At 40.8% G+C, this 19,829-nt stretch overlaps 1 protein-coding gene and 1 long non-coding RNA gene across 2 annotated transcripts in view; one reads left to right on the top strand and one right to left on the bottom strand.

Annotated features, from left to right (window-relative positions):
- Positions 1 to 19,829, bottom strand: part of LOC143956668 (uncharacterized) — a 79,965-nt gene that overhangs the window by 1,942 nt on the left and 58,194 nt on the right. The window contains exon 2 of the long non-coding RNA XR_013269973.1: positions 4,428 to 4,479. This is a non-coding gene — a long non-coding RNA (uncharacterized LOC143956668). The remainder of the gene's footprint in view (positions 1 to 4,427; positions 4,480 to 19,829) is intronic.
- LOC143956653 (olfactory receptor 4Q2-like) lies at positions 10,485 to 11,913 on the top strand. The gene has a single exon (XM_077466842.1). The coding sequence runs from the start codon at positions 10,517 to 10,519 to the stop codon at positions 11,486 to 11,488; it is 972 nt and encodes a 323-aa protein (XP_077322968.1). The 5' UTR covers positions 10,485 to 10,516; the 3' UTR covers positions 11,489 to 11,913.

Genomic DNA, 19,829 nt, shown 5'->3' with positions numbered 1-19,829 from the left:
ATCTTTTCATGTGACAACACTGAAGAAATTACACTTTGCTACAATGTAAAGTAGTGAGTGTACAGCTTGTATAACAGTGTAAATTTGCTGTCCCCTCAAAATAATTCAACACGCAGCCATTAATGTCTAAACTGTTGGCAACAAAAGTGAGTACACTCCTAAGTGAAAATGTCCAAATTGGGCCCAAAGTGTCAATATTTTGTGTGGCCACCATTATTTTCCAGCATGGCATTTATGCTCTTGGGAATGGAGTTCACCAGAGCTTTACAGGGTGCCACTGGAGTCCTCTTCCACTCCTCCATGACGACATCACAGAGCTGGTGGATGTTAGATATATTGCGCTCCCCTACCTTCCGTTTGAGTATGCCCCACATATGCTCAATAGGGTTTAGGTCTGTAGACCTGCTTGGGGCCAGTCCATCAACTTTACCCTTCTTTAGCAAGGCAGTGGTCGTCTTTGAGGTGTGTTTGGGGTCATTATCATGTAGGAATACTGCCCTGCGGCCCAGTCTCCGAAGGGAGGGGATCATGCTCTGCTTCAGTATGTCACAGTACATGTTGGCATTCATGGTTCCCTCAATGAACTGTAGCTCCCCAGTGTCGGCAGCACTCATGCAGCTCCAGACCATGACACTCCCACCACCATGCTTGACTGTAGACAAGACACACTTGTCTTTGTACTCCTCACCTGTTTGTCACCACACACGCTTGACACCATCTGAACCAAATAAGTTTATCTTGGTCTCATCAGACCACAAGACATGGTTCCAGTAATCTATGTCCTTAGTGTGGTTGTATTCAGAAAACTGCGGGCTTTCTTGTACATCATCTTTAAAAGAGGCTTCCTTCTGGGATGACAGCCATACAGACCAATTTGATGCAGCATTCGGCATATGGTCTGAGCACTGACAGGCTGACCCCCCACCCCTTCAACCTCTGCAGCAATGCTGGCAGCACTCATACATCTACTTCCCAAAGACAACCTCTGAATATGACCCTGAGCATGTGCGCTCAACTTCTTTGGTCGACCATGGCGAGACAAGTTCTGATTGGAACCTGTTCTGTTAAACTGCTGTATGGTCTTGGCCACCATGCTGCAGCTCAGTTTCAGGGTATTGGCAATCTTCTTATAGCCTAAGTCATCTTTATGTAGATGAACAAACTCTCCTCGGAGAGTTCTTTGACATGAGGTGTCATGTTGAACTTCCAGTGACCAGTATGAGAGAGTGAGAGGGATGACATCAAATTTAACACACCTGCTCCCCATTCACACCTGAGAACTTGTAACACTAATGAGTCACATGATACCGGGGAGGGAAAATGGCTAATTGGGCCCAATTTGGACATTTTCCCTTAGAGGTATACTCACTTTTGTTGTCAGTGGTCTAGACATTAATGGCTGTGTGTTGAGTTATTTTGAGGGGACAGAAAATTGACACTGTTATACAAGCTGTACACGCACTACTTTACATTGTAGCAAAGTGTAATTTCTTCAGTGTTGTCACGTGAAAAGATATAATAAAATATTTACAAAAATGTGAGGGGTGTACTCACTTTTGTGAGATACTGTAATAGTTAATTATATTACATATGGTAAAATAAAATAAACAACGGGTGGTAAAACAAGCATCCATTTGAGGGGCATATACAAATAAATAAATCATAAAAGGCTTAGCCTTAGCATTAGATCAGCTAAGCATGGAGTCACAGCAAAGAAAATGTATGTAACAGCAGGCTTTACCTAACAGGCAAGCAAATGTGGTTCACAGGTCACCTGCAATCTCTGTTGTGTTGCCGGAGAAGCCAGCTTTCATATGTCCTCTATTCGTTTGGCGTCTGACATCACCGACCATATGTGGACGTGGTGGCACCACCCGCATGCGCGAGGTTTCCAGATCACACTCCAAACTACATTGACCGGAGGGCAAAGTGGTAGGCCGCGCGACATGTGGTAAATGTCACCGACAGGGAGGGGGAGCTCAACCAGTCACAATGCTGGAGGGCTGCTCATCCCACCAGCCCACGTGGCCGATTGGTCAAGAGGAGGAGAGAAGCAACACCATTGGATGGAAACGTTGTGCTGGGGACCAGATGGACACCAAGAGATGTGAACATCTCGAGGGAAAGAGGGAACAGGCGCAGCGCAGTGGTGCCGAACGGGCACTGACAGGGGAACCCCTCAGTGCCCTGGGCATCCATATGGTTGAAAATGCACCCACTGCCTCAAATGGTTCCACACAGCAGAGACCATATGGGAGCAAGTGATGGCACAGTCCTGAAAGAAATGTGGGACCGGTGACCACATATCGGTTCCCACAGAAAGTGGTGGACAAGGCAAATTAATTCAAAATATAGACATAGATATATGAATATCTTCAGAATTGTATACAATAAACAAATTACTACTTATAATCTAATTTTGAACCAAAACATAATAAATGAAAAAACACACAAAGAGTCCCATAATTGTAAAAATTAATAATAATAGGAAAAAAAACAAAATTCCATAAAGTGGAGGGAAAAAGAAAAAAATGGGGGGGGGGGCTGACTGGTGAGAGGGGGAAAAAGAGGGGGGTGGGCTGAGTAAACCCCTGCGAGAACAGATACAAGGAGGGAAAGGGAGTACACATGACATTGTAGAGTTACAGAAAGGATTTGAAACTTAAAGTTTCATTAAAGCCAGGGTATTCAGTCGCTTTTAAATTATAAATCCACTGAGCCTCTAATTGTAACAATGTTTTATCCACACTGCCACCTCTCACATGTATGGATATATGTTCCAAGACCATGAATTTTATCATATTGGGTTTAAAATTATGATAAGTGCCCACATGTCGGCTGATGGCCGTCTCCATCTCACATTTGCATACAGGTTTGTTGATGTCTAATACGCTTGAAAAATTGGCACTTTGTCTTCCCTACATAGAAGCCTCCACAGAGGCAACTAGCTAGGTAAACCACTCCCACCATTTAACAGGTAACTCTGTGTTTTATAGAGTGGGTACAGCCATCAGAAAGAGTAAAATCACAGCTATTAATTAGAAATGGGCAGACATCGCAATGCCCACATGTATAAGTACCTGGGCATTTGGGTTCAGCTGGGCTTGATGTATCAAAATGACTATGAACAAGATGATCTTTCAGGGAGGGTGCACATCTGTATGTGATTTCTGGATATTCTTTTACATATTTTTTTATAGTTGGATCAGTTGACAAAAGGGGCCAAAATGTACTAAAAAAAATTCTGATCTGTTGATGCTGGGTAGAACAGCAAGTAATTATTCAATTAATAATATATATAATATAAGAAAGCTCCTTTACTTTTGGATTACCCTATTGTATGCCCTCCTAAGTCGTGTGGCTATATCCTCTGTCTTTGAGTCTGTAATATAGATCTTTAGCAGCTTTTTTGAAATAATCTTCCTTGCTACAATTCTGTCTAATTAGTAGGTATTGGCTATAGAGTATGCTCTTAAAAAGCAGTTCAGGGTGGGAACTGGTGGCATGTAAAATTGTGTTGCCTGCTGAGGGCTTCCTATAGAGAGAGGAGTTTACAACACCATCATCCAAAAATATTTCCACACAAGAAGCTAATCTTCACCTGACTACAGTTCATTGTAAATTTTAAGTTGAAATCATTAATTGATATGGTCTGTAAGAACTGCCCAAGTTCAGCCTCAGTACCAGACCATAAAATGAGTACATCATCGATATTGCAATATTATGATATGATGATGGCGAGAAAATTAGCCAAATCCTCACAAGCAAATAGGTCTCTCTGCCCTCCCCCCAGGTACAGCTTGGCATATGACGGAGCACATTTGGTCCCCATCGCAACCCCCTGCACCTGGAGGTAATGGGACGAGCCGAACATAAATACATTATATGTGAGGATGAATCTGAGCAGTTCAATAACAAATTGATTGTATTTGTGAGAGGAAGGTTCTCTTTCACGTAAATGATTCTCTACAACCTCAATCCCCTTGGCATGGGGAATGATGTTATACAGACTCTCTATATCCAAAGCTTCAAGCCGTGTATTTTTAGGGAGGTGACTACCTTCAATTGTTTTAAAAAGACCTATAGTATATATGATACAGGAGAATAATGGAGTAACAGGATACAGGTAGCTATCAATCAAAGAGCTTGCATTTTCCATTAAGCTAGCAGATCCTGATATTATAGAGTGGCCAGGGGGTTGGGTAGCAAATTTATGTATTTTAGGTAGGGCATAGAAGGTTGGGATTTTTGGATCTTTGGTGTTTGGGATGCCATAGCTTGAAGACCACGTGAAGATTGTGGTGAAGCATGAAAAATAGAGGGTAAATGTGAAGGTGCATGTTTTGGGCGAACGGGTTGTGACCGACATGAGCATAACGAGTTGGTGCTGTAAGGAATCAGTGGAAGCAGCATAAGAGTTTCCTTACCCTTTTTTATGGAGTCTGTCCATCAGATAAGTCACAGTATATTGTGGATTAGCTGGAAGATAGGGAGGAAGCAAAGGATAAATTAGGCACAACTTCATCAATATTCATTTGACTAGGTTTTCTATTGTATGGTCTATTATAGGCATTCTGGCGCTATTTGTAAGCAAACCCATTAGCATCGGCATTGCTATCATGTACAAATTTGTTCTCTTTAGTACGAATGATATCCATAGTATATCCTTCAACATGTTCCTTTAGTTCTTGTTCCTTTTTCTTAAATCTGGGACTGGTTACTATGAGATAGTAGTCACTATAGCACTTTTGTATTTGCTTGTCTAAAGTAGTTATTTCTCGCTCATATTGAGTGCATAGAATAGAAATAATTTCAAACTAGCAAGTTTGCAAGTTGCATTCCCACATATGCTTCAGAGGTTCAGTCTATCTCAAATTGGGAAAGATTTGAATTCTCAGTCCCTATGGTACAATTTTATTTTCTGCATATTTTTCAAAGTACTTTTTATGCCAGAATATTTTAACCTTATTCTCCAACAAATGTCGTTTGAGATTCTTGCATTTTTGTCATGAGCCCCTTCCAGTCCTGCCCTCAAAAAGTAGCCCTTTATGATGATAAATTCTGCAGAATGATCCACCACCTTGAAGAAGAGCCGTACAGCACCAGAAGACACTGCTGTGTACTACTGTGCAGTTAGACACAGTGCTCCATTTACTAAAGAGGATCACATTTGGTATTTAAGTGATGTGACACATTTTCCCTAAATATCAAATGCAATGCTAAAAATTTCAATTCATTATCACCTTATGTGGTATTTACATCAAAATACAAAAACCCTTGGTAAGTACCGCAAACTTGTCAGGTCCTTATTATTTTCTATGTCCCCGGTAGGGAGCTTCACTCTCTCTATTTGTCCTTTTTACCATTACCATTGAAGGTGAAAGTACAAGAAAATACCAAATTGTGGGTTGGCCCCAGAAAAATAATAGATAATAGAGGGAAATATTCCAATAGGGACACTGGTTCTGGTGACCTGGGGATCCTGAGGTATTCCTGTAATTTTTAGGGATTTGCTCTCAGTTCCTATTTTGGCTATAGAACAGGAAGTGAAGGTAAATCTTCCCAATGGGACACAGTTGGCAAAAAAAGGCGCAAGATCTGGTACAGTTCTACATAATAACCACTCAGCTTCCATATTTTTGTCAAAACTTAACTGTACAAGCTGAAGTTAGAAGATCATAGGTTACTATGCACAGCCGCACCTGATTTTGTACTCTCCAGTTTTAGTAAATCAACCATACAATGTACATGCATATCACAATGGTCTAATCGGCCTTGTTAGAACATATGTCATATGTAGTAGGGATACTTTACTAATTCACAATTCTTTTTAGAGATATCTTTGGCTCAAATATTCACAAAACAGAATGGGATTATGAATAGACCAGTATTCTTACAAAGGTGTGGAACTTGAGCTGTTAGGAGAGGGGTGTCATCAATTTGTAGGTTTGACAGATGGATACCAGAGTGACAATTTTAAGAACATCAGAGAATGAAAATGACTATTCTCTAACAAAACAAATCAGACCTATCCTAAGATATAGCAGAGTTTCTCAACCAGGGATCCATGGAACCCTTGAGTTCCTCCAGAGGTTACCAGAGGTTCTTCAGGGAAATTCTGTAGAGTAAGGAACATTGTTCCCACTTACCATCAAACTAATGTATCATAAGTTGTAGATACAGCAATTTTTTTGCAGGGGTTCCCTGAGACTGGAAACTAATTTCAATGGTTCTTTTGTGTTGAAAAGGTTGAGAAAGGCTACTTTAAAGTGTAACTAAAGTAAAAACTTTATTTTTTCAATTTAGATTAGAACCCCTGTCAGTTTTTTGTTTTATTTCCATCTGTGTCCCATTGGAGAAATTTACCTTCACACCCTGTCCCATTGCCAAATCAGGAAGTGAAAGAAAATCCGTGCAAATTAAGGGAATCCCTGGAGGCCCCCAGGTCACCAGAACTAGTGTCCTCATTGGAAGATTTCCCCTCTATTACTTTTTTGAGGACAAACCCAAATGTGGGATTTTTTTCTACTTTCACTTTCAATGATAATGGTAAACAGGACAAATAGAGAAGGTGAATCTCCCTAATGAGGGCAAATAAAAACATAATAGGTGTTCTAATACCTCTCCACTCTATCCAAAAAAATAATCATTTAGGCTGGGTTCACACTAGTGTGAATTGGATGCAAGTTAATAGTAATCAAATAGTAATCAAATGATTGTATAGTAATCAAAAAAATAAATAGGAAGCAAATAATCCAATGAATATCAAAATGAATTAGTAAAAAAAGGGATCATGACAAAAAAAAATAAAAAAAATAATGGTACTCCTCCACCTTCCACCATCATAAAAAGACAACGTTATCTATATCTAACAACTTCTAGGCACCATCCATGCATCCGCACACCCACACATCAATTCATATAGCATTCACTATGAAATGGGAAGCTGGGGTAGGCTAACCAAAGCTAGCAGGGCAGCCCTGTGAATTCCAATAGCCAGTGAGTGGCAGTCATACACACCTCAGCTAGAGAGCACCACGTCCAGACGAAGCTGGGGACTCCCAGTGAAACACGCTGACGTCATGCCTCTGTGCATCTGATGCAGTCCATTGCATCCCATTGCTTCCATTGCAGCATGGCCGATACAGTGTGGACCTAATGGTAGTACTGGGAAATGAAGCAGCATCCAGCTATAGACTTTTGTGAACCGCTAACAGACACACCTGGTGTGGTGTCTCCTTATGGAGATTGACGTGTTGTACCACAAGGAGAACTAACGGGAGGCTGGATCCACTTCACTGGCAGTAGGCTTCTTGGAGCTTTCAAGCTAACACTTGGATACATAAATATGCCTAATCACTGAAGTGTATAATGTTTTCCCTGTCTGCAATGGACATCGTTTGCTAACTCTGTCCACACTTAGCTGCCTGTGTACTGTGTTCACTGGTTGGTGCCCCCATTGTCCCTATTTGCCATTGGCAATTTTCTGTTCTTTTCTATCATTTGACCCACCCAGTCATCGGCACCAGCATACATACATCCAGCAGCACCTATAAGACTGTTTTGCCAGTTTTGATGTCCATTTGATCCTGCCTTGGCTTGTAGCCCTCTAGACACCTGAGTTATTGCATTATTGCATTGACTGACACTTACTGGCTATTGGAATTCACAGGACTTCCCTGCTTGCTTTGGTTAGCCTACCCCAGCTTCCAATTTCATAGTGAATGCAATATGAATTGATATGTGGGTGTGCGGATACATGGATGTGCCTAGATCTTTTTAGATATAGACAACGTTGTCTTTTTATGATGTGGAAGGTGGAGGATTACCCTTATTGTTTTTTGTCATGATCACTTTTTTTTACTAATAAATGTTGATATTAATTGGATTATTTGCTTCCTATTTATTATTTAATTACTATATCCCTGTGGCTCACGCATGTGGCACCTTTGACTGTCCCCTCTCTGGTACAGTCTTCCTCTTTACTGTATGCTGGTTGTTATTATAGTCTGATAAACATTCAAAAATGTAATTAAAAAAACCATTTGCTCACACCCATTGTGCATCTGCGTTCGCAATTTTACTCATGTCGATGAGTCTTTTTATTTTGCTAGCAATCTGTTCATTTTTAAATGTTATCTGTATCCTTGTGTGACTCGATGGAGTCATTTTAAGCGCTTAAGTATTCGGTTGAAATAAATCCTGTTCAAACCATATTACACGATTTGGCGCACTTTGTTTTTTTATGGTGATACGTCGCTTTGAGGCCTGCTGAGAGGATCCGAGCGGATTTGAAGATCATGTGACATCCGAACGATTGGGTCGTTTTCCGGCATCCTGTATCGAGACGTCTATGTGATTTGTGATCGAATCTGCGCAGTTTGACCTCCCTTAACAGGGGGTGACTGGGGATCTGGTAAGCCTCCATTTATTAGTGATCTATAGAGGTGAAGGGTCCACGTGGTCAAGTATTATTATTATTTTTGAACAAACAAGATTAGCTACCTTTGCTTCATATTCACATGGGACATTATTTATATTATTTTGCTGCATCAATTTATTTATGATCATTTGGCTTCACAGTTCGTTTTTGATTCTATTGGACACTTGAGTTTCAAAAGCATCTTATATTAATGTTTTTTCACAATATTTGTATATTTGACTTCACAGTTTTTTTTTGTTTCACATTTATTAGGCCACATTCATATTTAGTGGCCAAGCGCTGCACTTTATTTCTTTAGTTATAACACTGTTCCTGTATCTAAAGTCGGCCATAGATGGATCGAATCTCAGCCAGATTCGGTCCATCCATATATGGATCGACTTCAGTAAACCCAGCCTGTTGGGTTTTTTATGCAATCACTGCAAGTGGCTATAGCTGTCAGCAGTGACCATTGTGTTCTCCATGCTTGGGGAACACAATAGCAGTGCAGGAGGGATTCCCCCATCAACAAAGACTGTATTGATGGGGGAATCGAGCAATTGCATTGGGCTGCTTATCAGTTGAACTAATAAATAATGGATGGTACTGCAGATGAACTGAAGTTAGCAGTGTTCATCTTGAGGCTGAAGGCTTTCATTTTTGACAATGGAGCATTTAGCCTGCATGTTATTCATATTTCAGAGGTGATAACATGATCAAACAGGAATTTACAGTCCTTTTGCCAAACTGAAAAAAGAAATATTGATTTGTTATCTATACATTTAGAATGTAAATAGAAATGTATGGTGATTATCTACATTATTTGATGTTTGCAGACTGCCAAAGTAAATCAACATTAATCCCTTTATCTGATTATAAACAAAATATTTTTTTTTTTAATATTTAATATTTACTATATAGAATCTGCTTCTTTTCATTAATGTAATTGGATCATTAATGGATTTTTTTTAAATAATTTATTTTTTTGTAGCATGTATTCCAAGGGAATTTCTTACCCAGAATACACCACAAGGGATGATATAAATATGAGATCAGGTAAATCATTTGCCAAAATTATGCTTGCCAATGCACATGTTCCATCAGTGTTTATCTTACAGATTTGTATGTCTCTTCATAGAGTACAAGGTGTTTTTCTCTAATATACCAGTATTATTCTGTGTTTCTCTATTCTCCTATGCATTAAGAACTAGACAACTTTTCCCATCTTGGAGTAGGTTTACTATTTGATTTAAATGGCATTTATTTACTATTTTTCATTTTACAAAGTTAACAAACATCGGACCAATAATGTGTTTAAAGGAAAACAGTATTTATGAATGTATTGATACATACCAAACCCTTGAAATTACACATATAAGGTACATTACATACAGGCAAACACTATTCTACTAAAACTGCTAAAATTATTGGGGCTTATTTTTTTTAATGGAGTAAAATAAAATATCACATAGCTCATTGACATGCTTCAAATACCCTTTCATGTGTAAAGAAATGTAAAATATATGAACTTTTCTTGCACACAATTGGATGTTTAAAAGTGAACAGAGCAGTATTTAATATTTTATTCTTTCAGTAAATCAGCCCCATATGTCAATATTATAGATTTAGTTTAAGGTGTATGTTTATACATTTAGAGAAATAAGGTGATTAGCAAAGTGCAGCTACCCATAACAAATAATAACATTTATCTTTACTGCATAGCACTCAAAGAACAAAGATTTCTAGTTGTTTGTTATGGGTTCTTGTTGCTGTTTTCTGTATTAAGCATAGTAATTATATTTGGTGAGGTAAAATGTGAAGTGGAAAAATTAATTTTATGCAGTGAAGACAACTGTCTAGTAAAAACATTAATTTGGAAAATCTGGAGCAATAAAAAAACATGGTTAGGAATTAAAAGTTATGAAGCATAGTACTTAAAAATAGACGTATACAAATAATAGAATCTATTCCCAAACATCTTAAGTTATGTAAATGTTAAAAAATATAATGCTGGCAAAAAGTTGTTTCTTTACTAATTTCTTCTATTTCTATTTTTCACACTTTCTTCATCTCCTATTAAGCTGAGAGAAGAAAATGGATCTTCGAAATCAGAGTTTGGTAACAGAGTTCACCCTCAGTGGTCTCTCTCATTCACCTAACGCTCAGGTTATTTTCTTTGTCTTGTTTCTCGCCCTGTATTTGATGACCTTATCAGGGAATCTTCTCATCATGACAGCAGTCCATGTTGATCCACATCTGCGTTCACCTATGTATTTTTTTCTCAGTAACTTGTCTTTCTTGGACATGTGCTACTCAACGGTCACCATCCCAAAGATGCTGGTTAATGTCTTCTCACATCAAAAGACTATCTCCTTTAACCAGTGCATATTGCAGCTTTTCTTCCTTCATTTATTTGGTGGCACAGAGTGCTTCCTTCTGACTGTCATGGCATATGATCGCTATGTGGCTATCTGTAATCCACTAAGGTATCACATTGTCATGAATTCCAAATTTTGCTGTTGGCTGGTGGCATTCACTTGGGTAGCAGGTTTCTTGCATTCCTTTACCCAGGCTTTACTTACCTACCAGCTGCCATTTTGTGGTCCAAATAAGATTAACCACTTCTTCTGTGATGTCCACCCGCTAGCTGTATATGCCTGTTCTGACACCTTCTTTATTGATATATTTATTATAGCAAACAGTGGGATGATTTCACTCAGTTGCTTTGTGGTTCTATTGTTCTCCTACCTTGGAATCATAACCACAATCTTAAAGATCCATTCTTCAGAAGGGAGACGTAAAGCATTCTCTACATGTGCAGCCCATCTCCTGGTTATTACATTCTTCCTTGGACCGTCTGTATTCATATATTTGAGACCACCAGTAAACTATGCAGCAGACAAGTTGGTGTCTGTGCTGTATACAGTACTGACGCCTCTACTAAACCCTATTATCTACACACTACGAAACCAGGAGGTCAAAAATGCTATTAGGAAACCTTTCAGAAACAAACTTTCCCCAAAATTGGCAAAGCAGACAGACATAATATTTCACACAGACCACTGAAATATAGGAAGGGTTTACTCAATTTCTATTAAAATGAAACCGTACTTTGTTAAAGTTATATTTAAAGTTCAATTCAGGGCTCATCCTCTGCTTATTGTTCCTCCTCCTCCTCCAGCAGCCTCCACGTGCATTTGTTTTCTTTATTTTATACTTACCTTTTCCAGAAGTATTTAGGCCAGTTTTTATGAAGGGCAGCAGGGGCAACATAAGAAAGAAGATGAGTATTACAGGCAAAACCTCTTATTTTTTTTATATCTCCAAGGAGATTATTTAACCACTTGCTGACTGGCTCAGGTTGATATATGTCAGCAAAGTGGCACGGGTATGCAAAATCCTGTATCGGTACGTCGCCCCTTTAAGAGCTGCCAGAGGGCGCATGCACAGCGGAGGAGCTAATGCCTGTGGCCGATGGGCACGATCGCATGCATGAGCGCCAGTACAGGGATTTCTGTGTGTAAACACACAAATCCCTGTGCTATCAGGGGAGAGGAGACATGTTGTTTGTTCCTAGTAAATAGGAACAACAATATGTCTCCTCTCTTACTCAGTCCTATCCCCATACAGTTAGAACACTGAGAGAACACATATTTAACCCCTTGATCATCCCCTAGTGTTACTCCCTTCCCTACCAGTGACATTTACACAATAATCAGTGCATTTTTATAGCACTGATAGCTGTATAAATGTCAATGGTCCCAAAAATGTGTCAAAAGTGTCCGATCTGTCCGCCGCAATCCCAATAAAAATCGCAGAATGCCACCATTACTAGTAAAACAAAAACTAATAAAAATCATTCCCATAGTTTGTAGATACTATAACTTTTGTGCAAAACAATCAATTTATTATTCAATCAATATATTATTATTATTATATAATCATTTATTATAGCAAAAAGTAAAAAATATTGTTTTTTTTTTCCAAAATTGTCACTGTTTTTATGTTTATAGCGCAAAAAATAAAAAACTCAGAGGTGATCAAATGCCACCAAAAGAAAGCTCTATTTGTGGGAAAAAAAGGACGCAAATTTTGTTTGGGTACAGCATCGCATGATTGTGCAATTACCAGTTAAAGCGACGTAGTGCCAAATTGTAAAAAGTTCTCTGGACAGGAAGTGGGTCAAATATTCTGGGGCTGAAGTGGTTAAAAAAGGAGCCAATAAATGGGTCTTAATGAACAAACAAATTTTTTACATTATGAAAATCATTTTATCTCTTTCCCTATTGCAAGAAAATACTACTCAACATAGATTTCATCTGTTAAAGTGAAAAATGTGCAATAACCCATTGCAACCAATCAGATTTGTGTTTATTGAATTTATATCAGTGCAAGATGATTCCCTACTGGACGCCATAGAGTTTATTTACTAAAGACAAATAGGCTGTTCGCTTTACAAGCTAATGTTTTCTTACCTTAGAGAATGCCGTAGAAATTCACTTTGCAAAGAATACCCAATGACATGCAAGGAAAATAAAAATAGTATTTTTGCTTGCTCCTAATTGGATGATAGAAGTCAACAGAGCATCACCTCATTCAGTAAGCTAAGGGAACATTTCCTTACAAAGTGAACAGCTTTTTTGCCTTTAATAAATTAAACCTTAGTAAGCACATTTCTTTCCCTTACTTGTAGCAGTACTATATTTTTTGAAACCATTGAATAAAATATTTCTTGAAAGAGAAGGAAAACCCAGTCACTCTAATCTCCTATAAACTTCTATGCAACACCGAACTCTGGTTTAAATAAAATAAAAATCTATTCAAGTATGTATTTTTAACTCAAAAAAGCACCTTTTATTACTCTCAGCCTCCTCCAAACATCCATAATCTTTGTTTTTGCTACTGTGATCTCACTTCTTGTTATGCCGCATACACTCGATCGGACTATCCGGCGGACAAAAAGCCAGACTTTGAAGCGGAGGTCCGCCGGACTTTCCGAACGAGCGGACCTGCCCACACACAACTGGACTTTTCAGGCGGACTAGGTCCGGGGGACAAACCGTCGGACTATGGCGGTAGTCCGCCGGACTTTTGAAATGAACGGATTTGCCCACACGGAGGAAAGTCCGTTCATTTTGAACGCGGCTCCAGTGTAAAAAAAAAAACCACAACACGTTTTTAAAATAATTTATTGCACAGCTTTGGGGGTCTTCTTCCGTCTTGGGGGGTCTTCTCGCCAGACTCCTCCGTTATCTTCTGCTAGCTCTTTTACTAGCGGAGGAGCCCGGCTTTCTTCTTCGTCGCCGCCGCCATCCGGGAGGCTTCTTCTGACTTCGGGGGTCTTGTCCCCCTCTTCGGGTCTTCTTCCCAGGCCCTCCCCTTTCTTCTTCCAGCTCTTTTACTAGCGGTGGCCCGGTCTTCTGTCGCCGCCGCCGCCGCCTCCTCTTTCGACTTCGGGGGTCTTGTCCCCCTCTTCGGTTCTTCTTGCCAGGCCTCCGCTTTCTTCTTCCAGCTCTTTTACTAGTGGTGGCCCGGTCTTCTGTCGCCACCTTCTCTTCTTCTTCCTTGAGATATTGACTTGACACTCTCTCTGGCCACAATGACAGGGACGCGTTGTGCTGCAACTTATATAGGGGCAATGGGCGGGGTCACCGGGTGATGTCACATGATGACCCCACCCTCTTATGATGTCACAGTCCTGAAGGATGCTGGGACTGTGACATCATAGTAAAAGAGCTAGTAAAAGAGCTGGAAGAAGAAAGCGGAGGCCCGGCAAGAAGAACCGAAGAGGAGGACAAGACCCCCGAAGAGGGGGACAACACCCCTGAAGTCAGAAGAAGAGGTGGTGGCGGCGACAGAAGACTGGGCCACTGCTAGTAAAAGAGCTGCAAGAAGAAAGCCGAGGGCCGGGCAAGAAGACCCGAAGAGGGGGACAAGACCCCTGAAGTTGGAAGAAGACCCCCGGATGGCAGCTGCAACAAAGAAGAAAGCCGGGCTCCTCCGCTAGTAAAAGAGCTAGCAGAAGATAGCAGAGGATTCCGGCGAGAAGACCCCCCAAGACGGAAGAAGACCCCCGGAGCTGTGCAATAAATTATTTTAAAAACGTGTTGTGTTTTTTTCTTTACAGTTTTTTCACCAGGTGAATGGGTAGGGGTACATGGTACCCCAATACTCATTCACATAGGGTGGGGGGCCGGTATCTGGGGCCCCCTTATTAAAGGGGGCTCCCAGATTCCGATAAGCCCCCCGCCCTCAGACTCCGACAATCAACGGCCAGGGTTGTTGGGAAGAGGCCCTTGTCCTCATCAAATGGGGACAAGGTGCTTTGGGGTGGGGGGGCTGCAGAGCCCCCCTTCCCCAAAGCACCCCCCATGTTGAGGGCATGTGGCCTGGTGCGGCTCAGGAGGGGGGGGGGGGCGCTAGCTCGTCCCCACCCCCTTTCCTGACCGGCCCGGCTGCATGATCAGATAAGGGTCTGATATGGACTTGGGGGGGAACTCCACGCCATTTTTTCAGCGTAGGGCTTCCCCTTTGAGTTCACACCAGGTGACAGGGCCAGCGAGGTGTCAATCTCGCCGCCGAAGACAGCGACATTGACTTCCTTCGCTAGTCCCGTCTACCTGGAGCCACGTTCAAAATGAACGGACTTTCCTCCATGTGTGGACAAGTCCATTCTTTTCAAAAGTCCGGCGGACTGCCGCCATAGTCCGGCGGCTTGTCCACCGCACCTTGAGTCAAAACTTCTTTCTAAGTCCGCCGGACTTTTGGAAAGAAGAAGTCCGCCAGAGCCCACACACGGGCGGACTGTCCGGCGGACTTGGTCTGATCTGATAGTCTGATCGTGTGTACGCGCCATTAGAGGGTGACTACATTCATTTTTCGTATTCCCACTGTATGTAGGAATCCAGCCACTCTATCTTCCTTGCTCCCAAGATGGGCCAGAGACTATGGACTATGAGATTTGTAGTGAGTATAGAGCAGTGCACATGACCACCAATAATGCCCGCTAGGGATGAGTCCACAGTTTGAGTCGAATGTAAGTCGGATGTTCATTTGCTCGCAAACAAACCAAACATATGGGGTGTTCACAGGAAATTTGAGCGCCACAGAATGCCCCATAATGCACTGCAAGTTCACAGTGCATTGACGTCTGATGATTGCACCTGACATGCATGCTTTGGCCAATCATAGCACTCTCTTCTGTGAGTGCCATAATTGGCCAAAGGCAGCGTGCCTTTGGCCAATTATGGCTCAGGGGGACTAAGTCCATGCTCCACACTTTACAAGGCTGCTTACATAGCAGCCGTGTATAGTGTGTGGACGGAGATAGATTGAGTTAAATTAGGCAGGCAGGTTAGTTAGTGGCATGCAGGCAGTGTATTTATATATATATATATATATATATATATATATATATATATATATATATATACTCTGCCTTTAGTGTAGACTAGTTATTCATTGTGGACTCAATATTCAGTCAATGCAGGCAGTATAGTATATATAACACAGTGTATTGAAGTGGTTAAGGGGAACCCCGCACCAAAATTTAAAAAAAATGGCATGGGGGTCCTCCTAAAATCCATACCAGGCCCTTCAGGTCTGGTATGCATTTTAAGGGGAACCCTGTGCCAAAATTTAAAAAAATGGTGTTGGATTCCCCCCGAAATCCATACCAGGCCCTTCAGGTCTGGTATGGTTTTAAGGGGAACCCCGCAATTTTTTTTTTGAAAAATGGCATGGGGTCCCCCACAAAATCCATGCCAGACCCTTATTTGAGCATGCAACCTGGCAGGTCAGCATAGGGGGGGCAAGCGAGCGCCCCCCCTCCTAAACCATACCAGGCCAGGTTGGGGAGGGTGCTTTGGGTTCCCATGTTGATGGGGACAAGGGCCTCGTCCCCACAACCTTTGCCCGGTGGTTGTGCGGATCTGCAGGCGGGGTTTATCTGAATCTGGAAGTCCCCTTTAACAAGGGGGCCCCCAGATCCCGCCCCCCATGGAGGGGACCCCAAAGCACCCTCCCCACATTGAGGGAATGTGGCCTGTTTTGGTTCAGATGGGGTGCTCGCTCGCTCCCCTATTCTGTTCTCCGGGCTGCATGCTTGGATAAGGGTCTGGTATGGATTTTGAGGGGACCCCCATGCCAAGTTTTTTTAAATTTTGTCGTGGATTTCCCCTTAAAATCCATACCAGACCCCAAAGGGCCTGGTATGGATTTTGGCTGGAACAACACACTGTTTTTTTTTTTTTTTTAATTTCCCTTACATTCCATACCAGACCCAAAGGTCCTGATATGGACTGGGGGGGGAGGACCCAAGCCATTTGTTGCCTTGATTTTTATCTATATTACTGGGGCCACCAATACATTACAGGCCCGAGCAAGTTTAGATTACATTTTTTCCTTTAGAAATATCATTTTGCTGTGGGGTTGTAAAACATCAGACAGATGAGCTACTTTACAGGCAGACTAAGAGGACCCCACAGGCACAGTATTTAAAGGAATATTTAATTTTTAATGTTTTATTTTAATCATTCTTAAAATCACTGCTCCTGAAAAAACGGTAGTTTGTAAACCTTTTTTTTTTTCCATTGATACGTGTTCCCTGGGGCAGTACCCGGGACCCCATACACTTTTTATGGCAATATTTTGCATATAAGCCTTTAAAATGAGCACTTTTGATTTTTTCATGTTTGTGTTTCATAGACTTTAACAGTGTTGGCATTTTCGCACAATTTTTTTCCCCTGTTTGCATGTTCTGGTGTGTACCGAACCGGGGGGGGGGGGGGGGGTGTTCTGGTGTGTACCGAACCGGGGGGTGGGGGAGGGTTTTGGCTCATCCCTAATGCCTAGCGCACAGTCAAAACAAATGGAAGTAAGGAAGAAAAGGAGAGATTCAGGAGTTCACAGAGTATAGTACAAGGAGGCAGAAAAACACAGTAATAAGCAATTTAATGAAAAAAAGATCACGGGGCCATTAAGTGGTGGTAGTGTATGTAGCAGAGTCTTTCTTTTGGAAAACCAGAAATATGGGCTAAAAGAGGCATATATATTTAATCCCAGAGTACTCACATACTTCATATATTATAGTTCCCCTGATGAAGTCACGTGCCATGACATAATGCATAGGGAGTGGCCAGATACAGAGCGAACCGGAAGTGACGTAAGAGGCGCTTGTAATGCCGTGTAATTCACATTTCTGCTGTTTTAAATGTTTTCTTTGTAAGTGCCCATTTGGCCATTTAATAAACTAGTGAGTACATACAGTACATTTTTGCACTATGGGAGATTCTTTTTTATCCCCTTTATATGCACGTTGTCTGTGAACGATTGTGCGGAGAATCCGGAAGCCATCATTTGCTGGCGAGGCACCACTTGCTATCATTGGATCCATGGATGTTCCCCTGCTATGTTGATTTCTCAACATTATACTTCATATTGAGGTAAGAGTCCAGAGAGCATTAAGTGGTGTACATGAAGATTTTCAATTGAAGATTGCGTTTGATGCACATTTAGTACTTTATCCATTAGTCCATCGTTGAGTGAACTATTTTATCATCATTACATCATAAACTTTTGTGTTGTAGTTTCATGTTATTAGGACTATTTGGAACTTTACAATTTATTTGCACAGTTTTATATATACTTTGCACAATTGGACTACGTTATTTTGTATGACATTTTGATTTAGTTTGCACAAAATTCTATGCACTTTTATGCACTTTGCTACATTTAGTAGCCATTTGCACATTTATTCATATATTTTTCACAGGATTATATGTGCTTATTTGCACAAGAGATAGATATTCATTTATTTATACAGGAGTTATTTATTTAGGATTATAGCTTATATAGTTACACTATACAAAGTTGTGCTCATCACTTTTTTTCTATACTTCATATATTAGCAAACATTTTGTACTAAATAATTTTGTAATAAACCTATCTAGCCCTGGACTCATGTTGCTTGGTGTATGCTTGTGTGCTCCAGGTGAGTTATTGTTATGTTAAACTGTAGTGCCTTGAGGAGTTCATTTGGAACTATAAGGAAGTGGTTTTCTGTGAAGTATAAGTTAATGACGTTTTTCCTTTGGCAATTTACATGATCTATTTTTGACCAGAATTCACACAGAAACCTTCAATGTTGATATCAAAACTCATAAAATGACTAAGCTAATCATTTAAAGAGGAAGTAAACCCTGATGAGTTTACTTCCTCTTTCATTCCCTGCAAAGGTAAAGCATAATGGACTACTATGCATTGCATAGTAGTCCATTATGTGTCACTTACCTGACACAGGAGCCAGCGAAGTCACTGCTGTCCTCTGTAGTCCGGCGCATCCATCTTCTTCAAAAATTGCCTATAACAAGATAGTGTGCCAAAGTCAGAGCAAATTGCTTCAAAATCCATTTAGAGTGGAAGGCTGAAATCCATTGTAGACTTTAGATCCAGCACTGGGTGGATTGAGTGTAGGAAGCTCAGAGATTAGGCAAAAATTGAAGTGAAGAGTCTTGCATCTGAAGACCACAAACAAGGATAAGGAGAGGAGTAGCAGATGCCAGGCTATCAGAAAATAGAGCACAGAATACAGTCAACAACCTAAGGAATAAAAAATGGTAACCTGATGCTGGGGAACAAAATCGGTGGTCCCAATGTATGTAAAGATAAAAACCAGAACAACAAATCCAAATAACCATTATAAATATTATTTTATTTATTATTTTTGTGGCAACACAAAGAAGCAAAGAATCTATAAAGGTTTTGATAGCAGTGTAAACTATTTTTTAGTGAAGTGCTTTTACAACTTTTGTCTTCCTATATATAAAAGCATGCTCATATTTTTTTTTTAATAAAGAAAACCTGTCAATTGGCCATTTTTCTAGTTTGCATTTTTTAGCTATGATTAGCTATTTTGACATATTTATATAAAGGTGTAAAGAGATAGATGATTTGAATGGAAAGTATAGTAATATGACAATGGCGTACACAATTGTATGCCAGTCTATCTCCCTTCCTATAAAGATTTCTGTAGAATATATGTATGTACCGCCCTGCTCCTAATGGGCAGACGCTATTATATTTCAAATTTAGTGGTCTGAAGCTGCAGTTGGGCTCAGGCTAATTTTTCCAAAAAGTTATGGTTTCTGTGCCAGTCCAGCTGGGTTGCACTGGTTCCCACTTGACCGTAGGTGCCGCTGTCACCGCCGGTAGGTGTGGAAATGCAGCAGGCTGGATGTATTGAATACCACCTCTTGCTCGGAAGTAGCTCAGTGGGAGTGGTTTCCCTGCTGTGCATTCTGGGAGAGGGTATTTAAGGTACCGACGCCATATTTGGTGGTCTTTTTCTGGGGTCCACTATCCCGACCTCATGGCCCTCCTGGTCTGGGGTCTATGTTGCAGGGTCCTG

Source organism: Lithobates pipiens, unplaced genomic scaffold (assembly GCF_037356315.1).
Source record: "Lithobates pipiens isolate NorthernLeopardFrog02 unplaced genomic scaffold, aLitPip1_a1.2 Scaffold_4, whole genome shotgun sequence".
NCBI lineage: Eukaryota > Metazoa > Chordata > Amphibia > Anura > Ranidae > Lithobates > Lithobates pipiens.
Note: the sequence above shows the minus strand (reverse complement) of the source record. Positions and strands in the feature narration are given on the sequence as shown.